General features: G+C 42.7%; 1 protein-coding gene across 1 annotated transcript in view; it reads left to right on the top strand.

Moving 5' to 3' along the window:
* SCIN (scinderin) overlaps positions 1-25,172 on the top strand; it is a 147,809-nt gene that overhangs the window by 20,527 nt on the left and 102,110 nt on the right. The window contains exon 4 of the mRNA XM_040434063.1: positions 1,327-1,488. Coding sequence (XP_040289997.1) covers positions 1,327-1,488 — 162 coding nt within the window. The remainder of the gene's footprint in view (positions 1-1,326; positions 1,489-25,172) is intronic.

Here is a 25,172-nt window from a genome sequence, read left to right on the forward strand (position 1 = left end):
GAGACTGTACAAGTTTAACTTGCATGGGAGGTGTGCAAGGAGGAAACCTTTGCTTTCCAAGAGAAACATCGAGGCCAGACTGACATTTGCCAGCGATAAAGTTGACAAAGACCAGGACTTCTGGAATAATGTTCTTTGGACAGATGAGTCCAAAATTGAATTATTTGGACACAACAGCAGAGGACATGTTTGGCGTAAACCAAACACAGCATTCCAAGAAAAGAACCTCATACCAACTGTGAAGCATGGAGGTGGAAGTGTCATGGTTTAGGGCTGCTTTGCTGCAGCAGGACCTGGTCAGCTCACCATCATAGAATCCACGATGAATTCTACTGTGTATCAGAAGGTGCTTGAAGAACATGTGAGACCATCAGTTAGAAAATTAAAGCTGAAGCGGAACTGGACCATGCAACATGACAATGACCCAAAACATACTAGTAAATCAACCAAAGATTGTCTGAAAAAGAAGAAATGGAGAGTCCTGGAATGGCCAAGTCAAAGTCCAGATTTGAATCCCATTGAGATGCTGTGGGGTGACTTGAAAAGGGCTGTACGTGCAAGAAACCCCTCAAACATCTCACAGCTGAAAAAGTTCTGCATTGAGGAGTGGGGTAAAATTTCCTCAGACCGATGTCGAAGACTGGTAGATGGCTACAAGAACCGTCTCACTGCAGTTATTTCAGCCAAAGGAGGTAACACTCGCTATTAGGGGCAAGGGTGTCCTATCTTTTTCCTCAGTTAGAATAGGCATTTTTGTAGAATGACATTTACAGAAGATCTTGAAAAGACTTTTCTTCAGTTTTCTTTGTTTAGTCGGATTACTTTAATCTCTCTGTATTGTTGAAACGGAGATGAAATAACCATTTATTAAAAATGTTACAAAAAACCACATGCTTTTAAAGGGTGTCCTAATTTTTTCACATGACTGTATGCTGATGTGTCCTGGTGACTGGAGACTTCTCTTTCCCAGGATGCTTTGCACTCCCACAATGCTTTGCACCACCCACAATGCAGCAGTCTTAGTAACAGGAAAAAAAAAAGTGAAATACAATTTAACACCGCTAGACTACCACACTAATCACTACAGAAATACCAAAACTGAGGCAAACATGATCTGTAATGATTCTCAAACTTGGCTGGGCAGAACAAAAGTAGAAAACTTCTCTTTCAACATTACCAATTCTCATGATAGCTCAGATTGGAGGACACCTATACACATTAGATGATCATCAAACACCATGAAATATAGCAACACCAACGTTATCATATAATGTTTTTTTTTTTTAAAACAAATACCTTAACTTATCCCGTTATATTGATTTTCAGGCTGGTGGAGTGGCATCTGGTTTCACGCATGTGGTGACTAATGACCTCACTGCCCAACGTCTATTTCATATCAAAGGAAGAAGAGTGGTGAGAGCAACAGAGGTTCCTCTTAACTGGTCCAGCTTCAACAGTGGAGACTGCTTCATCATTGATCTGGGATCTGTAAGTGAAAAGGATGAGAACTGCTGCGCTTCTATGTTTTTGAAAAAAACATTATATTATTGAAAAAACTATCCTAAACCTACCTAATCTTCTTTCTGTCTTACTTACTCCTTACAGTTACAATATAACTACTATAATACTGCCTCCTATGTACAAGGATATAACTACTATAATACTGCCTCCTATGTACAAGAATATAACTACTATAATACTGCCTCCTATGTACAAGAATATAACTACTATAATACTGCTCCTATGTACCAGAATATAACTACTATAATACTGCTCCTATGTACAAGAATATAACTATTATAATACTGCCTCCTATGTACAAGAATATAATTACTATAATACTGCTCCTATGTACCAGAATATAACTACTATAATACTGCTCCTATGTACAAGAATATAACTACTATAATACTGCTCCTATGTACAAGAATATAACTACTATAATACTGCCTCCTATGTACAGGAATATAACTATTATAATACTGCCTCCTATGTACAGGAATATAACTACTATAATACTGCTCCTATAAACAAGAATATAACTACTATAATACTGCTCCTATGTACAAGAATATAACTACTATAATACTGCTCCTATGTACAAGAATATAACTACTATAATACTGCCTCCTATGTACAGGAATATAACTACTATAATACTGCTCCTATGTACAAGAATATAACTACTATAATACTGCTCCTATGTACAAGAATATAACTACTATAATACTGCCTCCTATGTACAAGAATATAACTACTATAATACTACTCCTATGTACAAGAATATAACTACTATAATACTGCCTCCTATATACAAGAATACAAGAATATAACTACTATAATACTGCTCCTATGTACAGGAATATAACTACTATAATACTGCTCCTATGTACAAGAATATAACTACTATAATACTGCCTCCTATATACAAGAATACAAGAATATAACTACTATAATACTGCTCCTATGTACAGGAATATAACTACTATAATACTGCCCCTATGTACAAGAATATAACTACTAGAATACTGCCTCCTATGTACAAGAATATAACTACTATAATACTGCCTCCTATGTACAATAATATAACTACTATAATACGGCCTCCTATGTACAAGAATATACCTACTATAATACTGCTCTTATGTACAAGAATATAACTGCTATAATACTGCCTCCTATGTACAAGAATATAACTACTATAATACTGCCCCTATGTACAAGAATATAACTACTATAATACTGCCTCCTATGTACAAGAATATAACTACTATAATACTGCCTCCTATGTACAAGAATATAATTACTATAATACTGCCCCTATGTACAAGAATATAACTACTATAATACTGCTCCTATGTACAAGAATATAACTAGTATAATACTGCTCCTATGTACAAGAATATAACTACTATAATACTGCCTCCTATGTACAAGAATATAACTACTATAATACTGCTCATATGTACAAGAATATAACTACTATAATACTGCCTCCTATGTACAAGAATATAACTACTATAATACTGCTCCTATGTACAAGAATATAACTACTATAATACTGCTCCTATGTACAAGAATATAACTACTATAATACTGCTCCTATGTACAAGAATATAACTACTATAATACTACCTACTATGTACAAGAATATAACTACTATAATACTTCTCCTATGTTCAAGAATATAACTACTATAATACTGCTCCTATGTACAAGAATATAACTACTATAATACTGCTCCTATGTACAAGAATATAACTATTATAATACTGCTCCTATGTACAAGAATATAACTACTATAATACTGCCTCCTGTGTACTAAAATATAACTACTATAATACTGCTCCTATGTACAAGAATATTACTACTATAATACTGCTCCTATGTACAAGAATATAACTACTATAATACTGCTCCTATGTACAAGAATATAACTACTATAATACTGTTCCTATGTACAAGAATATAACTACTATAATACTGCCTCCTATGTACAAGAATATAACTACTATAATACTGCCTCCTATATAGAAGAATATAGCTACTATAATACTGCTCCTATGTACAAGAATATAACTACTATAATACTGCCTCCTATGTACAAGAATATAACTACTATATTACTGCCTCCTATGTACAAGAATATAACTACTATAATACTGCTCCTATGTACAAGAATATAACTACTATAATACTGCTCCTATGTACAAGAATATAACTACTATAATACTGCCTCCTATGTACAAGAATATAACTACTATAATACTGCTCCTATGTACAAGAATATAACTACTATAATACTGCCTCCTATGTACAAGAATATAACTACTATAATACTGCCCCTATGTGCAAGAATATAACTACTATAATACTGCTTCTATACATGACTCTGCACTCTATATTAAGATATGGACTGGATCGACTTTAATTCTTCCTCTCCTTGTTTTATCTTTATAATGCAAAATAATCCCAATTCCTGTATTCTTAGCCCCGTCTGACCCTTCATCCTATCTGTAAATTATTACTGTAAGGCTACTTTCACACTGGCGTTTTGGCTTTCCGTTTATGAGATCCGTTCAGGGCTCTCACACGCGGTCCAAAACGGATCAGTTTTGCCCTAATGCATTCTGAATGGAAAAGGATCCGCTCAGAATGCATCAGTTCCGTCTCCATTCCGCTTTGGAGACATACACCAAAATGCTGCTTGCAGCGTCTTGGTGTCCGTCTGATGAAACTGAGCCAAACTGTGCCAGATTGTGTCAGTGAAAACGGATCCGCACCCATTGACTTACAATGGTGTTCAAGACGGATCCTTCTTGGCTATGTTAAAGATAATACAAATGGATCCGTTCTGAACGGATGCAGACGGTTGTATTACCTGAGCGGATACGTCCCTGACGGATCCGCACAAAACGCGAGTGTGAAAGTAGCCTTATACAATAAAAGTATGGGATTATAATAAACAATACACAAGAACAATTATATCAATATGTATCATGAATAGAAAGGTGCAGTTTTTGCTTTTAGATCACCTTTAGGGTTGAGCGAATCGAAGTATCCGAAGTGAACTTCGATCCGAATTTCAGGGAAAATTCTATTTGCCGCAAAGTCACATTTCCGCGTGCTTTATTGTAACAAATCAATTTTCCCTGAAATGATGATTAAATAAATAAAAAATTCATACTCACCTCATCCATTTGAGCGCGAAGAGGGCCCCGCCACCATCTTGATTGACGATCCCACGCGAAATCTCTTGCAGGGTGACGTATGATGTCACCACGCCAGCCAGCATGATGACGTCCTCACGCAACACAAGATTTTGCGCGAGATCTTCAATCAAGTTGAGTATTTATTTTTTTATCTGATGAACCCCTGAAAACCCTCTGGTGCTGCGATAAGCGATGAACGTGGCATTTGAGGGGTTCAATAACTGGGGGCGGCGTAATCGCCGTACCCCGTCATTACGCCGGCTACTCAGAAATGTGCTTCATGACAACGTAATTCATCACACAGCGAATTTCTTTGTTAAATTCGGATAGGCAGCTAAATCAAATTTTTGTAAACTTTGCTCATCACTTATGACCTTCTTACTGTTGACCCGGGGTCGGTTTTCTGCGTCGCTTTTGGTTACAGTTTGTAGCTTTATTATACGATTCTATTTTTGGTATATAGTTTGTGTGTTTACAGGGAGTCTTCCCTCTTCTTATCTCAGGATGGATCTTTATGATCTATAATGTATGTAGGACTCAGTGCCCTGTTTACTTTAACCTTGATCAGACATCTTCCTACTCTGGACTTTGGAGCCTCTGTGAGATATCTACAGGAGCATCACTGATGAATAAAGAAAAATACTGGTCTTATAGGTATGATCCCATAGTACGTGGCAAAAGTAGAGAGGTCCATTTTGGTAAATTTTTTGACAGTGCCCATCCTCCAAAATTCCTCCAGCAACAGAGTGTATTTGCCATGTCCTGCTTAAAGGGGTTCTCCATTTTGGACAATCCCTACTTGACAATAAACTTTTTACAAAGTTTCTTTGTACTGGGACCCCCAGCGATCAGTAGTAACTAGTGGATAAACCTGGCATTGAGTATTACATAGGGCCTTAAAGATCAATATTTGGGAGTACTATATCTCCTATATCATGGAGAGAGCCTTAATCAGCATAGCAATGCTGGAAATCTGGGAAGAACGGGATGCAAATGAGCTCCTAACAAGCTCTGCCTCTAATGCCACCAGATGTAAGGTAACTATCCTATAAGTCAGTGTTCAACCTTTTAAACAGGCCTTGAGACATGACTTGGACAATAATTAAACCAGCAGCTCATCTGCAGACAGCTGTTTCCAGTTGATTGGGTGAAAGATCTAGGTCAGGATTTGAGGAATACAATATCTCCTTATGGAGACCACCTTAATCGGCTTGAGGAGACTTATAGGCCATACACGTTCCTCTGGAATTCTGGGAAGAACAGGATGCAAATGAGCTCTTAACAAGCTCCGCCTCTGATGCCACCAGATGTAAGGTAGCTAATCCAGATCAATGGGATGTTTGAGCAGGCCAGGTCCTCCAGAGCAAAAGACACTCCTTGCAATTACTCTTTAACTGGCCAAGAGTTGAGGACCATGACCCATTCCATCAAGAAATCCAGAAATCACCCAGAATTGCTCTTTCTTTTTAGTGGAATATAGCATAAACTCACTACTTTTTGCAGTCTACTCCTCAGGGCTGTCCAAAGAAAATTGGCACTGTTGGGAACTACAGTATGTATTTTGCCTTCCCATCGCTCATAGATGATATGCCCTTAAAGTCATGCTCGTCTTGTAGGGTCGGACTGGGAACTTAAAGTGACCCTATGTTGTAGGTGGGTCCAAACTGACAGAAGTTGGGGTAACAGAAGTAGGTCCAACAGACCCAAATACTACAGTACAGAACAAAAAATACTGCAGCCCGCACCACGCTATGAAACTGTATCATCCTCCTGAGGATAGCGATACAGTTGGTGGGGACCTGCAGCCGCTGGCCAGGTGCATAAGGGCCTGATGCTTCTACATTAATTATTGCTTAGAGCATCAAATCTATATGTACCTGGCTGTAGGCCATGAGAAGGCTTGGGTGGCCCATGGGGCATTAGCCCACCGGGAAATTTCCCTGTAGGGCCAGCCTGCCCCTGCCTTCTTGTGATGCTTGAACTCAATTGGAAGTGTGGACTCCAACTCCATTGGTCCATTTCAGCTCATTAAAGGGGTGGTCCAGCTTTAGAACTGACCTTCCATCTCCCCCACTATAAGCTACGGTTACCACATGCAGCTATTCAGGGGTATGCAATGGAAACGTAGCATTGCCTGGTGGTCATTCCCATAGCTATGGAGAGAGCAGATCATAGATGTATAAGGTCTTGAGTGAAGGACCCTCTCTATGAATTCTCGACTCCCTGTGTCCTAACATCTGCCCAATGGAAGTGGAGGTTGTCTTGATAAAACAGCCCCTATGAGGGTAACCCCCCAGAAACAGGGTTTACTACTGTCACACAGCTAGTATTATATTATGACTGGATCCTGATGTTCCATGTCTAGTAAATCATTCACCAGCAGGCCGATTTATAGGCTTATATTATCATGTGAATGTCCTATGCAGCGTGGTGGGCAGGCTCTGTGCTGGGAGAGGGAGAAGGAGCTGAGCTGTCTCCTGTCAAAGGAGGATTCTGAGTTATCTGTCTCTAGGGTGTTACCTTTCATAGTAATCCTGCCTCTGATGATAATGGTATAAGTGTGCACGTTGTTGTTGCAACTAAAGGCTCAGCTCTCTCTGCAACTGCCGTGTTCTCTGCAATTTAATTGACTTTAGGAGAAATCAGGGCCAGTTGTGATCACGTTTACGCTGCTTGGTCCTGTCAATCAAAGTGCAGAGGGCATGGCAGTTGCGGAGAGAGCAGAGCCTCTAGAAGGAGCAGCAAAGCCCCCATTGCTCCTAGAAGCTCATTTGCATATATTTAAACTATGAACATGGGACCAACTCAGATGCCTTCAGCTGCCAAGTGCACATGTAACAGGTCAGTCAGTGTCATAGGTACAAATCTCCTGACAGATGTCCTTTAAGTCATATTTACTAAGCCCCTGAGCTCCCCCTTGTGGTGGCTAAAGGCAAACTGAATTTTATCAGTCCACTCTATGTCTATACAGAGGATTTGGAGCTCTGTACCAGAAAACAAAACAGAGATACAACCTCTAGAATTTATCTAGGAATTTTTCTGGGACTTACATAACGATGTCCTTACCTCAGGATAGGACATCATCAATATCAGATCAGTGAGCGTTTGACAACTGGCACCACCACCAATTAGCTATCTCAGACATCCACTGGCTCTGGAAATAAACGGACAGAAGCAGAAGGCTCCATCCACTATGCTGTGGCCGTGCAGGGGTACTGCAGCTCACCTCCCATTCATGCAGAGACTACACACTGGATACAGCCGTCCATTCACTGTATAGTTTCTGGCACAGACAACTGCCCAGATCAGAGGGGGTGCTGGGTGTCTAACCCCCACCGATCTAATACTGATGACCTAAAAATTAGACACTCACCTTGGAGGGGTGCCTTGTCCATTTATATTGATGGCAAGTCCATATGATATGTCATTAGAGATGAGAGAATTCGGTTCCCCAAATTTTCCGAAAAGATTAGATCCGAATTTATTTGTGGCAAATCACGTTTTTTAACGCTATTTCCTGTCTGCAGAGAGCCTTTATAGGGGTGTAGAACACTGTGCCTTGCAGTACCCCGCATAGGGAGTCTGCTGTGGTAGTGAAATAATACTGTGAGTCCGTATGACATGCAGATGACAGGCGTCACTCTTAGAATCCCTGCACACTTTACTTATTTGGGCAGTCACGGGCCAAAACTGACCAAATAACTCCAGTGTGAACTCAGCCTTACAAGTCGATGTTAGCGTCAAGAAGAAGCGCACTCCATTTACACCATCGTCAGCTGATTCCACATAGATGTCTACAGAAACTGTTCTATTAAACACTTATACAAGTAGAGCCCCCCCCCCCCAAAAAAAAAGAGTGGGGAGGGTGTCAGCAGTAAGTTTGTGTTGACGTCACTAATTATTTTGCCCTTCCTCTGATCTGTCAGAACAATAACCCCCAAAAAATGGATCCTGTCTGTGGAGCATCCACCTTCACTCGATCAGCATTTGGTCAGTAATCCATCAGTATTGCTAAAGCCAAAAAGAAACAGGAGTGGATCCAAAACAGAGATGACACGTGAATGGAATATTTGCATGTCTTCTGTGTTTTGTACCCACTCCTGCTTTTGGCTACCAAATCACAAGCCAATTCTTATGGGACCATACAGGCCTTACAGCTGCTACATAGACAGAATCCATTATGCGTCTCATTTTTCCTTCCTTCTGACAGATCAGAAGAAGGGTTTAATAAATAATGAAGTCAACCAGGCCAAAAAGGCAAAATAGTGGCCCAGTCATGAAGTGGGGAGGGTGGTAACAGCATGAGAAGTCTACAGAGTGGCCCAATGACATAGTGGCGAGGTTGAAGCAGCATGAGGAGACCATAGAGTGGCCCAATGAGATAGTGTTGAGGTAGCAGCAGCATGAGGAGACCACAGAGTGGCACAGAGTCAGAGTGTGGAGGTGTCAGCAGCAGCATGAGGAGGCCACAGAGTGGCACAATGACATAGTGTGAAGGTGGCAGCAGCAGCAGCATGAGGAGACCACAGAGTGCCATGGTGACATCAGAATGAGGAGACTACAGAGTGGCAAGGTGACATCAGCATGAGGAGACCACAGAGTGGCCCAGAGACAGAGTTGTGAGTTTTCAGCAGCATGAGGAGGCCACAGAGTGGCAAGGTGACATCAGCATGAGGAGACCACAGAGTGGCAAGGAGACATCAGCATGAGGAGACCACATAGTGGGACAATGACAGAATGTGGAGGTGACTGCAGCAACAGCAGTATGAGGAGGCTACAGAGTCTCTGAGCCAGGAGCCTGACCGCTCGCAACACCAGCTCCCACGCCACTATCCTCATCACTACTTGCCCGCCTAGCGGAGGAAGCAGCGGATGTCTCCTCCACATCTTGGCTAGCCAGTAGCTGTTGACTGTCCTCTAGTAGCTCGTCCTTGCTGTATAGTGTGGCTGAGCCCTCAGCATATAGTACTTCTCTGGCTGAGGGAACAGAAAAGGACAGAGGCAGGTTGAGGACAGGTGAGGGCACAGGGCCTGCTCCCGGGCCATGCCAACTAAGGGTTGTGTCTGACAAAACCACCAACTCTTGGCTGGGGGTGTCTGATGTCACTTGGGACGAACTGGAAGACCAAGTCAACCATTCAAGAACTGCTGGGTTGCTGGTCAAGACACGACCGCTAGATGACACCGGGAGCTCAGACCTCTCGCTGCGACTCCTGCTGCCACGGCCCCTTACTTTCCTGCGACCTCTGCTTGCACCAGAAACATGTAGGCTTCTGCCTGTCCCTTGTGCAGGGCCTGTCACATCTGTCTGACATACTGTTAGATCAAATAAATAAATAAAAAGGAAATTAATACCCCCCCAAAAAAGGCTTTAGAACATATAACTGCACCGATCAAATAATACTTTTTTTTCCCACTAATACACCCCAAAAAAGGTTGTAATTTTGTAATTTCACTGCACAAAGGCTAATAAGCCCCTTTTTCTTCCACTAATACACCCCCAAAAAGGCTTTAGAACATATAACTGCACCACTGAACGGCAAATAATACTTTTTTTTACCACTAATACACCCCAAAAAAGGCTGTAATTTTGTCACTTCACCACACAATGGCTAAAAAGCCCTTTTTTTCCACTAATACACTCCAAAAAAGGCTTTAGAACATATAACTGCACCGCTGAACGGCTAATAACACTTTTTTTCCTCTAATACACCCCAAAAAAGGCTTCCATTTTGTCACTTCACCGCACAATGGCTAACAAGTCTTTTTTTTTTTACACTAATACACCCCAAAAAAGGCTTTAGAACATTTAACTGCACCGCTGAATGGCAAATAATACTTTTATTCCCGACTAATACACCCCCAAAAAGGCTTTAGAACATATAACTGCACCGCTGAACTGCAAATAAGCCCTTTTTTTCCCCACTAATACACTCTAAAAAAGGCTTTAGAACATATAACTGTACTGCTGAACGGCTAATAAGATGTAGAAATATTTCCTAGTACTACACCCTGTTAATGGCTGTATCACACAGCACTTGCAACCCAACAACAAGCAAAGTTTGCTGGAATTACAGAGGTATCATCTATTGCAAATCTAAAAGCAGCAGAATGATGCCTCCCTATCCTTTCCCTACACCTTGAATAATCTTTCCCTGCACTTGTAAATCTTTTTTTTCAGCACAATGAAGTCTTTCCTAGCACTGTCCCTGGCGCCTGCTGACCTCTCTCCCTGCACTAAGTACACTGGAAAATGGCTGAATCCAAGATGGCTGAGGCTATTTATAGGGCTGTGACATCACAGGGCCGGCTGGCTGCTGATTGTGGGTGATCCCTTGTTCCCAGAGTTCTTTGCTTCATGTCCTGACACGTGCAGTAGCCATGCGATTCGTTACCACAAAGCGTGAGCAAATTCGGATTCATCGCAAATCGAATTTTTCCTGAATTTCGGATCGAATTCCACTTCGTCATCTTCAATTCGCTCATCTCTATATGTCATGAATGCCTGATAGTCGGGGTCTCATCTTCGGTTACATGGGTGCTATAATTCCAGTTGTGTTAAGCAAATTGGCAGGTGATGTCCAAAAACGCAAGAGATCTACGGGAACAGCCAAAATCTTGCTACTCGTGACTTTCCCACCATCTGCCTTTACTCACAAGGGTCACAGTCAGTATTTCCTCCTGACAAATATTTATCCTCTAACCACGGCCTTAAAATAAGAAAATATATAAATACGGGCATTTACCGGGCTCTGCTGTGTAAACCGTGTATTATCTCTTCTCATATTAGGAGCGGGTAAAAGCACACAATTACTCTCTATTCTTTGTGCCAATGAGATTTTCTTGGATAAACATTAGGTCAGAGATGACATTCGCTGGATCTCATGTATTACCTGTATACAAAGGATAGGAGAAATGTGAGGAAGTCGAGGGGGTTCTACTGCAAAATCTGTAACGGAGCCCCAGCCTACTATGTGTCTTTTAAATAAACCACGTAAAACGAGTTATTGCTGGTTTGATTATTATCATGCATGAATCCATCATTAGATCCCATCATGATATATTCAGTAAAAGTGAAATCTGCAATAATATCAGACCATGGCCCCATATGGGTTCCCTTCACAACAAACATGTTTCTAGCCACAAATATATACAATGTTAGGGCTCATTCCCACGGCCGTTGTTCGGTATGCGGGCACAGGCCGTGTGCACCCCGCATTACGGATGCGGGCCCATTCACTTGAATGGGTTCCACAATCCGGTAGGTCGGTACGGAAAGGAGGCATTGAACCCCACGGAAGCACTACAGAGTAGTGCTGGCCAGTTCGCAGGGTTCGCCTGCGGACTGCCATCTTGACGCACAAGTCCGGCGATGCACAGGTAAGCCCTTACCTGTGCCTGTGCCGCGAGCCGGTCTGAAATCAAATGCGGTCAGCGGGAGCAGGCAGTTCTGAGATCAGCCCGATGAAGGCCCCCGGCGGCTGTTCTCGGAACTGCCTGCTCCCGCTGACCGCATTTGATTTCAGACCGGCTCGCGGCACAGGCACAGGTAAGGGCTTACCTGTGCATCGCCGGACTTGTGCGTCAAGATGGCAGTCCGCAGGCGAACACTGCGAACTGGCCATCACTGCTACAGAATGCTTCCATGGGTTTTCCCTCCATGCCTCTGCACCGCTAAAAAATAGAACGTGTTCAGTTTTTTTGCGGTGCGTATGGATCACGGACCCATTCAAATTGAATGGGTCTGGATCCACCGTGGCATCCGCACTAATGGTGCCCATGTATTGGGGACTGCAGACGGCCATGTGAATGAGCCCTTAGACTGAGGTTCCTTGGGTCTACCAAAGGAAATGGTTCTGAGAGTCTCCACCCTACCCCCATCCACAGGGCCATCTTTAATACTGATTAATACTTTAATACGAGCCATGCTGCTTGCATAGTGAAGGATAGGATCAGGACACGAAGCTGCCTTGGGCCCCAAGGAGCAACTGGGCCCGCGGCAGCTGTCCTTTTGGCCTCGCGTTAAAGATGGCCCTGCCCATCCATATAGAACAGGCTATCCATCATCCCATTGAAAGAGATCCAAGTGGGACCAAAGTCAGCTGTAAATCGGTTGCCTTCTGCTGGATCTTTAGGACCTATTATTGTGTCAGAGCCTCAGCTTTTAAGGATCTTCTAAAGCTCTGATGAACCAGTCCACCAACGTTATTGGGGACCAACTCTTTCAAATAAACTATTCAAACAAAAATTTTAGAGACGTTTTTGCAAAATGTATGTAATTATCATGACTTTTCAGGTATTTTTTTTTTACCTTGAGCATTAAAGGACATCTGTCAGCAGATTTGCACTTATACAACTGTCAGACCTGTTCCTTGGGAGCTGAAGGCATCTATGTTAATCCCATGCTCATTTGTGTCCGCATTTATGAGAAAAATTATGCTTTCATATATGCAAATGAGCCTCTACACCTTTACACATAGAGGCTCAGCTCCCTCTCCAACTGCCGCACCCTCTGCACTTTCATTGACAGGGCCAGGTGATATAACAATTTTTACTGCCTGAAAACACTGACAGACGCCTTTTAAATTGTTTGGCACTTACACAATATATTGTTAATAATTTGTAGTTAGTTAAAAAAATATATAATTTATGCCTATTACACTACAGGATGTGAAATAATTACAATTTACAACATTAAAAACCATAACTTTATAAGCAAGTAGTTAATATTATGTAACAATGGAAAGGAAATTAAAAAAGGTACCGCCATGGGTCTCATCACTACCCCAGTGATAAGAAGGTTGAAGAAAAATAGGACCACTTTCCGGCGCTGTAGGCATATATATTATATGCCTACAGCGCCTGAAAGTGGTCCTATTTTTCTTCAACCTTCAAGTTGACTACCCCTGAAGCTTGTGGCGACGAGATAGGACGGGACCAGGCAGGCATCCCCTTAAGCCGTGAGGACAAACACCAGCAAGGCTTCTATAGCTGTTGTGACTCCTCACAACAGGATTCAGTAAGCGCAATACGCACCATTTCCTATTATTTTTAGTCAAGACGTACTGCACATTAGGCGCTGTTTTTTGTCTTCTTTTTGTTTCTGTATACCCCAGTGATAAGAACAGTGCTTCTTTTAGATTCTATTATATTCTTAATGGATAAGCTTTCTGTATGGATAAATCTGCTTTACCCCCTTCGAAGTCAACAACAAAAACTATAGCAATACTGGAAAACTTGGAACTGGGTGCATCCATGTCACTTTTGAAGCATCGGCCATCTGTTGTGACACTGAGAAGAGATGTGAGATGGCTCATGTTGGAAACTATGACTACATGTATTGCTAGTATTATTAAAGGGGTTGTCCAAGTTATATTCATTGATAACCTATCCTCAGGATAGGTTATCAATATCAGATCGGCTGCCTCCTCTTCATTGTTTACCTGCTCGCCGTTGCATCTGCAGCGGTGAGCAGGTGTAATTACAGCCAAGCTGTCCCATTCATTTCAATGGTACGGACCGCATCTATACAAGTGCAGATGCAACGGCGAGCAGTTAAACAATGAAGAGGAGGAAGTGCTGGCACGGCGCGCGCCTTCTCTTCAAACAGCTGATCGGCAGGGGTTCCGGGTGTCGGACCCCAGCCGATCTGTTATTGATGACCTATCCTGAAGATAGGTCATCAATAAATATAACTTGGACAACCCCTTTAAATAAAACAAGGTATGAACAAAGTATGAACAATGGGAAATCTATAATAGGACCCCAACAGAGAGGGACCTTTGGGATCCCTCAGGCTTCCTCTTCAAACTGATACACCACAAATGATAGATAACTGATAGATCACCTTTCCTACTTGAGTCTGTGAAGGTTCTCATTTATCCAGGTCATGGAATATCTGTAAAGAATAAATTAAGGCAACTGGACTTACTGTAGATTTCTTGAAAAACGTTTCACTCGTTCTTCCAACGAGCTTTCTCAATTCTGAGTGACTGTACAATAATTCTCTGGGAATAAATATGTAACTGAATCAACATCTAGTAATTATACCCAGCATGGGGTCAGAGGTCATTATACCCAGCATGGGGTCAAAGGTGTTGATTCCATTATCCTAATTGGAGTCAGTAGGTGATAATGACCTCCCAGAAAAAGGTGTCAAGACAGCATTGTATGTGGCAGACAATAGATGTCTAACCCCCCGCCTCTATTCAAGCTTGGCTTCTCCATTTTTACATAGATGGCCTCCTCCACACCTCGTTTTTACCAATCGGCCTCCTTATCCAAAACACGTACTTGACTGTCTTCAAAGGTGTGACCTGTTTCTTTTAGATGTAAGTACACGGCTGAATCTTGACCAGAGGTTTTGGCTCTTTTCATGCTAAGCCATGTGCTTTTAGTCCGGGGCCCAAGCCCCGAATCTACATGCCTAGCGACGCCACTGGGGAATAGTAGCGTCCAACCAATTAGTCAACAACCATTTCTTGCCTATCAGAATTATAGCATGGACCAGTGAAGGTAAATGTCACGGATGGTGTTGCAGAAAGCTGGAACTTATAAATAAACATCCGACTGGCTTGATCCCAAACTAAGGAGCATATGGGTGAGCCCTATAAAACCCCTAGAGCTCTCCCTGACTGCTATGTCCATGCAAAGGTCTTTATGGTAGACGATTGCATGTCCACGTACCTTATACTATGTGACACCTGAAAACCCTATAATAGTGAGGAGACACGACCACCGGCTCCCTGCACTTAATACGGACGGAGTCAGGGTCACCTACAATCAAGCCAGCAATGAAACACAAATAAAGGGAAGAGACTTATCTGAGGAATCAGGAGAAGCAGCATCCAGCAGTGAACAACTCATCCAGGAAGAAGTATAAACTGCAAAGTGAGGATATATAAAGGGAGACAATTAGTGTAAATAGGCGACAGCTGGGAGAAGGAAAGGAGATGACAAAGTGAAACCAAAACAAAGAACGTCATGCAAGAGGTACAGAAGAACGTCTAACAGACCTTCTCACAGAGCTGGCGGTGACAGTAAATGGGAAGTAGGTTTAAGCAAAGCTGCTGCACCTTGTACACTACGGAATAACACCTCAATCGGAACTATCGACCCTTCAAAAATCGCTCAAAGAGTGTACCATCCCCAAGACTTCCTTCCAATAGAGTTGTATATTAGGGCAGGACCATGAACCATGAAATAAGTCCAAGCGGGGCTCACCACATTTCGGGCAAGCAGTAAGCCTATTGTCACGGCTGAGGATGGGGGAAATCCTCAGCCGTGTGAAGCCCGGTGATGTTACGGCTGCTTGGCCATGAAGACAGGATTAGGGAGCAGGTCACCTCCTAAACGCATCCCTAACCTGACCCTGGCTCCTAGCTACATGAGCCAACCTTGATGGTAGGAGGGCCCATGCTCCGGAACCTAAAAGTCCCTGCTAGCCCTCAAGATGACCCTCACCTAGGAGCTGAGTAAGACAAGCCCACTCCTCCTAGACACGGAGGAGCAGGAGTCTCAACGGCCAAGCTGCAGGAAAAGGGGAGACATAAACAGCTCTATGGATATGGCAGGTGAACAAAGAGTTCCACCTACCTGCCACAGCCTTGCTGACTGGATCCCTGTGTTAGCAGGGTGCAGATCACAAACGCATCCCCACACAGGGACCCAGATCCATAGCTGCACAAAATCACATATAAAACATCACACGGACATCACACATAACTAGAAATAACTTAAAGCGACATTATGGTTATGACCACAGGGGTGGCTCTTACTGGCAGGTAATAAAGACATGAGGCTGCTTTCAGCTAAGCATGGCTGAAGCAACCTGCAGGCCTGCAAAAGCAGTGAGGCTTTATAGGCCAAGAAGCCACACCCCACAGTCGGACACACCCAGTGCACACACACACACTAGGAAGGAGATTAACCCTTCCAACACCAGGGAAGGGAAAACACCACTTAAAGGAGACGTGCACACAATAACATAAAAAGGAAGTGCACACATACACACATAACACAAAACCGCATGCACAACGTAGCGAGCTGCAATGGCACAGCTCAGCCTGCTACGCTGCCACATACACACTGTTGCCAGCGGCAACCACAGGTGAGGCAAATACCACAGCCCTCACCTGTGATTGAACACCAAAGAAAACCGCTGACAACCGCATGCGGTTCAGGAGTCACGGTCATAGCCATGGCCGTGACACCTATTTAGGGCCTGTTGTGAGGGAGGAAATGTAAAGGCATACATTACCCCATGTAATATCATCTCTTTCACCTCTCCTGGCAGGGCTGTTTTAATAGCTTCTTACATTCCTTGTGTAATAACAATTCTGGAGCATCTATTATTATGACTCTATGTTGTGCCATTCCTTTATTATTTCTACTAGAACTTATGAAAGAATTGCTAGCAGTCTGCAGTAAGGGTACAGAGGGGCGGTAACCAGTTGGGGGTGTGTACCTGCACAGTCTGAAAATGGCAGCACTGATTGGATAGAGTGAGTCTGTGCAGGTACACACCCCCAACTGGTTACCGCCCCTCTGTACCCTTACTGCAGACTGCTAGCAATTCATTCATAACTTCTAGTAGAAATAATAGAGGAATGGCACAACACAGAGACATAAGAATAGATGCTCTAGAATTGTTATTACATGGGGAATGCATGAAGCTATTAAAACAGGCATGTCAGGAGTAGTGAAAGGTCCTCTTTAAAGGGAACCTGTCACCAGTTTTATGGTGTCCTAACTAAGGGCAACATAAATAAGTGATTGAGTCTCTTAGCAAAATGCTGGGTCACTTTCTTTAATTGCCCCAGTCAATCTGCCAACATCTTGTATTGAAAAGCTCCAGCTGATAATGATGAGGCATGAATATTCATGAGCTCCTGACTCTTCCTGCCCACCTGCTGCTGAATGACAGTTTTTTCCATATGAATTAGCAGCAGGTGGGCAGGGGAGTGGCTATAGCTCTGAATTAAATATACGCTGGACCTAATGACATCACCCTGGACTCAAATTAGCTCATTAGCATGCGGCATGTGACATCTTTGTGTGTATATTATGAGGTAACCATCTGTCATACCAGTAAGTGAATACATCTAAGGTACTTTTTAGTAGTTAATGATTGTATATAATTAGTTAGATTATAATCCAATATCCACATGACAGGTTCCCTTTAAGGTGCCTTTCCCTTCACCCCTCCTTCACAACATGACGTCTAAAGTTTCCTAACCCATTGACAATATATGTGGTTATATCCAGATGATCAATCCAGGTTTTCCATTTCTTAAATGCCGTCTTTGGGATCATGAGAAATAACCTATGCTTTAATGCACCATACAAATGAGAGATAGACCATTAGATCATTATCAAATACGTTACTGGAGCCTCCCTGAAAATATCCATGAGTTTATGATGGCAAAAGCATTGAATCTGGTGATACAGGAAGTTGTGAGACCTCTTAAATTGGAATTTTTCCTGGAGTTCCTGAAACGTGAGCCATCTTGATCCTGTGCTATGGAGGAGATCCACAAATTTCTCTATTCCCTTCAGACGCCATTTCACAAAGAACGTGCTCTTACCCCATGGAAAATCCACTTTGTGAAGCACCTTCCGAGTGACTTAAGTGTCCCTGATTTGTACCGATCCCTTAGTATGAGGAGGAAGAGAAGCCAAGTTTGAATAATATAATATAATTTCTTGGTTTAGGTCCTGGGATACAGCTATAGCTACATAATTGATATTTCACTTCAAAGCTGCTCAGTGTAAGGCCAGCTTCCACTTTCTGGGTGCTTACACTTCTGCATAAAGACAAAAATATTTCAAAAATAGGATTTTTCTTTCCTCATTTTGACCATGTATTTGTTCTTGCTTACTCTTTAGTATCTCATGGCGACGGGTTTTTCTCGTATTAATGCCTTTAGGTCTTCTATATAATGGTAACTAACAACATTTCTCAGATTTTGAAGTAATGTGGTAGAACCACCTATGCCAGTAACTACTGACTAACTAAAGACCTCTTTACATGCAGGCGACTGTCAGGAAGGAAGTGTTTCTCCCAACAATCACCTGCTCGCCATTTACATGCAGCGATCTCCTTCGCAGTATGTGGTGGAGTGATCGCTAATGCCATCGCTCATCCCCATACAGAATAATTGTTTGCCAGCAGTAGAGTATGTTTAGACACCATGATCTGCTGCCGGATAATGATGACTTAGGTGACCGCATGAGCGATTCTGTAGAACTGTGATGGCCAACCTCCGACACTCCAGCTGTGGTAAAACTACAACTCCCAAGATGCAAACTTGCTTGGCGTTTCTCAGAACTTCACAGAAATGAATGGAGCATGCTCGGAGTCGTAGTTTCACCACAGCTGAAGTGCCGGAGGTTAGTCATCACTGCTATAGAACAAGCTTTTCCTTCCTTCATCAGGTAATTGGCGGCACCTTTACACAAGCAGATTATCGGTAACGTGTGTTACTGCAAAAGTTTGTTAGTGATGATCTCCCCAATATTCAGGCAGTGTAAGGGGGCCTTAAACTAGCAATTTGGCTAAGAAACTAAGAGAGATGGTATCTGGATACCATCATGATCAGTTATGATCAATCATGGAAGCCCAGTTGATCTGTTGTAATGGACTAGTCATTGAGTCGAAGTCAATGGATGGTAGACAACTACTTTTCCTCATCTTGAGTATAATGTTTAAAGTATAGCTGTCATGTTTTTTAATCAAAAAATCTTAATGCAGCAGCATTATGCATAAAGCAATTTTTAGTTTCTTCAGATACCACTGTATTCCTTGAGCTTTCCCCTTAGTTACGGCTGTTTTGAATCCTGCAATATGAGGATCTTCTCAATATGGTTCCTCTGCCAGTTCTCTGAGGCCAAAACTGCTTTCCCTCACTTCCCATACACACTTCCCGTAGCCAGCAGCTTCCTGCCAGCCAATCAGATTGGATTACTGAGAGACACGCCTCCTCACTCTGAAGCCTAATGCAGGCATGCAGTGTGAAGGACCGCCCCTCTGTCTTCTGTTTATACTAAAGGGAAGACAGACAAGCCATAGTAATGGTCTTTTAAGGGACCCATGAAAAGGGACAGGGGACATTAATAATAAAACTGTTATTATAAGGTAATTACAGATCTTTTGGCAATCATTGACAGACTAGCTCAGGTAGACATGCCTAGCTCTAATAAAGCAAATACAAAAAAATATGACAGTTAGACAGCTGTAGACATGTGATATTTTCTGGATCCCATGGGTAGGAGGACAATCTGGCAAGACTTCAAAGGCAGACAGATCAAAAAAGTTGTATTTCAACTCATCTCATTGCATTGTCATCCCCAAGCAAGTGGTACCATGGGTGGCACCTAATGCTTATGTCTCCATTAGTAATAGGATTTTACTCTTTTGCTTGTGCGTGCATCTTGTATGTTAACTGTAGCATTTTGTGGTCCACCGATACAGTTGTAAATCATTATTTTACAAAACTTAGTATATCTTAGACCTGGTTAAGGTTCCATCGATGACAGAAAACAAAACTTATCCATGTTTGGTGTTAGCATTCTGCTTCCTCTTTGCATAGCGGTGGTGAGTAACCACATCTACGTCTATAGCTACAGATCTCAAGACATCCATTCTTCAGCTCATGCTTCATATTTTTTATGTTTCAGTTTTTCAATGTGATTTTTCTTGAAATGGGTCAGTCGAAAGGATCTTAAGTTTCACTGAAAATAACAAAAGCAATGATAGTCAAATTGGGTAATGTTGGCACCATCTTGGCAAACATCCACCACTGAGGAAGCATAATCATTAGTTAACTATTGCCAGCTACCATTTGCCAGACAACCATCTCTCCTGAACTTCATAAACATGCAAGCTTCTCCTCTTTAAGAAAAAAGATGGTGCCAGGCATGGTGCCATCTTCGAAAGTGCACAACTATCAGTCAGTGAGTAGCACAAGGGAAAAAATAAGGGTTCCAATCACTAGGATATGCCCCCACTGTCTGATAGGTGCAGGTCCCACCTCTTGGACCCGCACCTACAATGAGAATGGAGCGGGGAAATTAACAAAGGGCGCACTGCGCATGTGCAGCCGCCCTTCATTCATTTCTATGGGGCCGCCGAAAATAGCTGAGCACTGGCTCGGCTATTTCCGTCTGCCCCATAGAAATGAATGGGAGCAGGGGCCGTGCATGCACGGTGTGCTCCCATTCACTTCTATGGGAGCAGCGGGGAGCAGCGCTTGGTGGTGAACGGACCCCGGGAAATCCGGGGTCCTCCAGCCACAGCTCTCTCCGCTCCGTTCTCATTGTAGGTGCGGGTCCCAGAGGTGGGACCCGCACCTATCAGACAATGGGAGCATATCCTAGCGGCCACCACTAGAGGGCCCTCAGTGCATACTTGAAATCAATTGAACTGTATGACTGCTCAGTATGCAGTAAGCTCCACCTAGTGGTGGCTGCAGGTGTTGAACATTTCGTCATTCAAATCTATAATTGCTCATGGGACTTGGATCTTTATCATAAAAGCTAAAGGCCAAACCCTATAAAGATATATTGCTAAATGAATTAGCATAAAATGCTGGACAATAGGCGATATTATGTGAAAAGATGGAGATTCAGTTTATATGTTATGCACAAAGTGACGCTTGCTGATAAATGCCTTGTGGGCAAGCTACTCTGTATACATCTATAGGGACAGACAATAGTTCATTGTGGTTACGTTTTTTTAGAGTTTTCTGTGCAAAGTGCTTTGAGAACAGCTGTCTTAAAGAAATGTTAGGGTGTGAAGTGAAGGCCACATGCCTGTATTAGCTTATACAGGTGAAATTAGAAAAATTTGAATATTGTGCAAAAATTCATATATTTCAGTAATGCAACTTAAAAGGTGAAACTAACATATGAGACTCATTACAGGCAAAGCGAGATATTTCAAGCCTTTATTTGTTATAATCTGGATGATTATGGCTTACAGCTTATGAAAACCCCAAAGTCACAATCTCAGAGAATTTGAATATTGTGAAAAGGTTCAATATTCTAGGCTCAAAGTGTCACACTCTCGTCAGCTAATTAATCCATACCCCCTGAGCAAAGGGTTCCTGAGCCTTTGTCTCTCAGTCTGGTTCTGTAGGAATCACAATTAGAGATGGCCCGAACTATCCGACGGCGAACAGTTCCCGGCGAACATAGCTTGTTCGCGTTCGCCTCTGCCGGGCGAACACATGCGATGTTCGGTCCGCCCCCTATACATCATCATTGAGCAAACTTTGACCCTGTACCTCACAGTCAGCAGACACATTCCAGCCAATCAGCAGCAGACGCTCCCTCCCAGACCCTCCCACCTCCTGCACAGCATCCATTTTAGATTCATTCTGAAGCTGCAGTCTTAGTGAGAGGAGGGAGACTGTAACTGCTGCTGATTTAATTGGGAAATCGATAGCTAGGCTAGTGAATTCAGTGTCCACTCCAGTCCTGAAAGACTCATCTGATCTCTGCTGTAAGGACAGCGTCCTGACAGCACCCCAAAAAGCCCTTTTTAGGGCTGCAACATTAGTCTGCTTTTTTTTTTTCCTTTATATACATATTGCAGTTGCCTGGCCTGCCTGTGTGTGAGGAGCTGCAGGCCCACAGACTGTAGTGTGCCCACTGCCAGTGCTCACCCCTGTCATTCCGTGTGGCACAGGACTTTGCTTAAAAAAAGGCACTTAATTTTTACACTTTAATCTAAGGTTAGTTGCCTGCCAGTGTGTGTCAGGCTGACTTCCACTGACTGTAGTGTGCCCACTGCCAGTGCCCACCACTCATACCGGCTGGCACAGGACTTTGCATAAAAAAGGCATTTAATTTTTACACTTTAGTGTAATTTCAGCTGCTTGCCTGCTGCTAGTGTGTGTCAGGCCGACTTCAACTGACTGTAGTGTGCCCACTGCCAGTGCCAACCACTGATACCGGGTGGCACAGTAGCTTGCCGATAAATAAGGCATTTAATTTTTAGACAGTAGTCTAAATTCAGTTGCTTGCCTGCTGCCAGTGTGTGTCAGGCCCGCTTCCACTGACTGTAGTGTGCCCACTGCCAGTGCCAACCACTGATACCGGGTGGCACAGTAGCTTGCCGATAAATAAGGCATTTAATTTTTAGACAGTAGTCTAAATTCAGTTGCTTGCCTGCTGCCAGTGTGTGTCAGGCCCTCTTCCACTGACTGTAGTGTGCCCACTGCCAGTGCCAACCACTCATACCGGGTGGCACAGTAGCTTGCCGATAAATAAGGCATTTAATTTTTACACTTTAGTGTAATTTCAGTTGCTTGCCTGCTGCCAGTGTGTGTCAGGCCCGCTTCTACTGACTGTAGTGTGCCCACTGCCAGTGCCAACCACTGATACCATCTCCCCGTTCGAAAAATCTATTCAATAAATGGCACCCAGATTGGGGACGTTAGAGGGATTAAACTGATGAGAATAGTACTACAGAAAATACCACTCATATCGGGTGTGACAGTAAATTGCACGGCGCAGACGCAGTCACCGTGGATAAAAACAAAGGGGAGGGAGCCAGCGTTTTTTTAACCATCTCCCCGTTCGAAAAATCAATTCAATTGACCTTTCGGGGACCCTTGGTGTTGTACGTGGCTGGGTGGAGGAAGAAACCTTCAATGACATCACCGGGACGTGGCTAGCTTGGTATCCAACCTTGTGCAAATGGGGAGTTTGCGGTTGTGCAAATGAACTGTTTGCGGTGCATTAAAAGGGGAGTTTGGTCTGTCAATGTCTGTGATGCGGGCGTAACCCTTACACTACCTGATCGATACAACATCATACCTGATCGTATACACACACTGGATGTTTTAAAGCACGTTATTCCAAACAATTTAGGAATGTTAGTTGATTTATGCCCTTTATGGATTAAAACCCGACTCTGCGTCCACTACGTAATTTTCCATGGGAGTTTTGCCATAGATCCCCCTCCGGCATGCCACAGTCCAGGTGTTAGACCCCTTGAAACAACTTTCTCATCACTATTGTGGCCAGAAAGAGTCCCTGTGGGTTTTAAAATTCGCCTGTCTATTGAAGTCTATGGCGGTTCGCCCGGTTCGCCAGTTCGCGAACATTTGCGGAAGTTCTCGTTCGCTGTTCGCGAACTGAAAATTTTATGTTCGCGACATCACTAATCACAATCATGGGACAGACTGCTGACCGGACAGTTGTGCAGAAAACCATCACTGATACCCTCCATAAGGAGGGATAGCCTCAAAAGGTAATTGCAAAAGAAGTTGGATGTTCCCAAAGTGCAAGGAGTGGACTGAGGCTGGAGTTAGTGCATCAAGAGCCACCACCAGTTTTACCTTTTAAGTTGCATTACTGAAATAAATGAACTTTGCACAATATTCAAATTTTTCGAGTTTCACCTGTACTGTGGAGTATGTCATGGCCATAGACCAGCAGGATTATACTTCTTTTTGCCTATTAAAGAGGACCTTTCACCACTCCTCACATTCCTGTTTTAATAGATCCATACATTCCTCATGTAATAACAATTCTGGAGCATTTAGTCTTAGGCCTTTATGTTGTGCCACTCCTTTATTATTTGCACTAGAAGTTATGAATGAATTGCTATTAGCCTTCAGTAAGGGTACAGAGGGGCGGTAACCAGTTGGGGGTGTGTACCTGCACAAACTTACTCTATCCAATCAGTGCTGCCATTTTCAGACTGTGCAGGGACACACCCCCAACTGGTTCCCTCCCCTCTGTACCCTTACTGCAGACTGCTAGCAATTCATTCATAACTTCTAGTGCAAATATTAAAGGAGTGGCACAACATAGAGACATAAGAATAGATTCTCCAGAAATGTTAGTGCGTGAGAAATGCATGGAGCTATTAAATATGCGTGTCAGGAGTGGTGAACGGTCCTCTTTAAACCTCAGTAATGTAGAAAAACCAGCTCTGCATGTTTATCATCTGGTTGCAGCCGGTCATAAGATTCGATGAATTAAATACTGTATTAGCAAAAGACTGTAAACAATTGAGGTCCAAAATGTAACTAAAAAAAAAGTGCAATAATTTATTATACTAATAACTAAAAAATAATAAACTAAACTCATTTTTCATAAACAAAAATAAATGTATACAAATTCTAAAAATAATTACCGGTATGTCAAAAACATCTTGTACATTCTCCTCATTGGGGGAGCATGTTATGCACTGCACAGATATAACATTTAGAGCTTCAAATGGGAAAGAAATTATTATTTCTACAACTTTTCAAGTAGAGCAACCCAGTACCTCTAAAAAACAAAAAAGATAATGTAAAATTAGCGCAAAATAAGTAGATACACATCGGAATCACAAAGCACTAGGTCATTGAACAGGTTGCTCATATGGACCAGTCTCCTTATTGATGAAAGGTCCCCTGTCAATATGCAGATAACAAGGTGTTCTGCTGACAGGACCTGCAGCTG

This window comes from Bufo bufo, chromosome 5 (assembly GCF_905171765.1).
Source record: "Bufo bufo chromosome 5, aBufBuf1.1, whole genome shotgun sequence".
Lineage (NCBI taxonomy): Eukaryota > Metazoa > Chordata > Amphibia > Anura > Bufonidae > Bufo > Bufo bufo.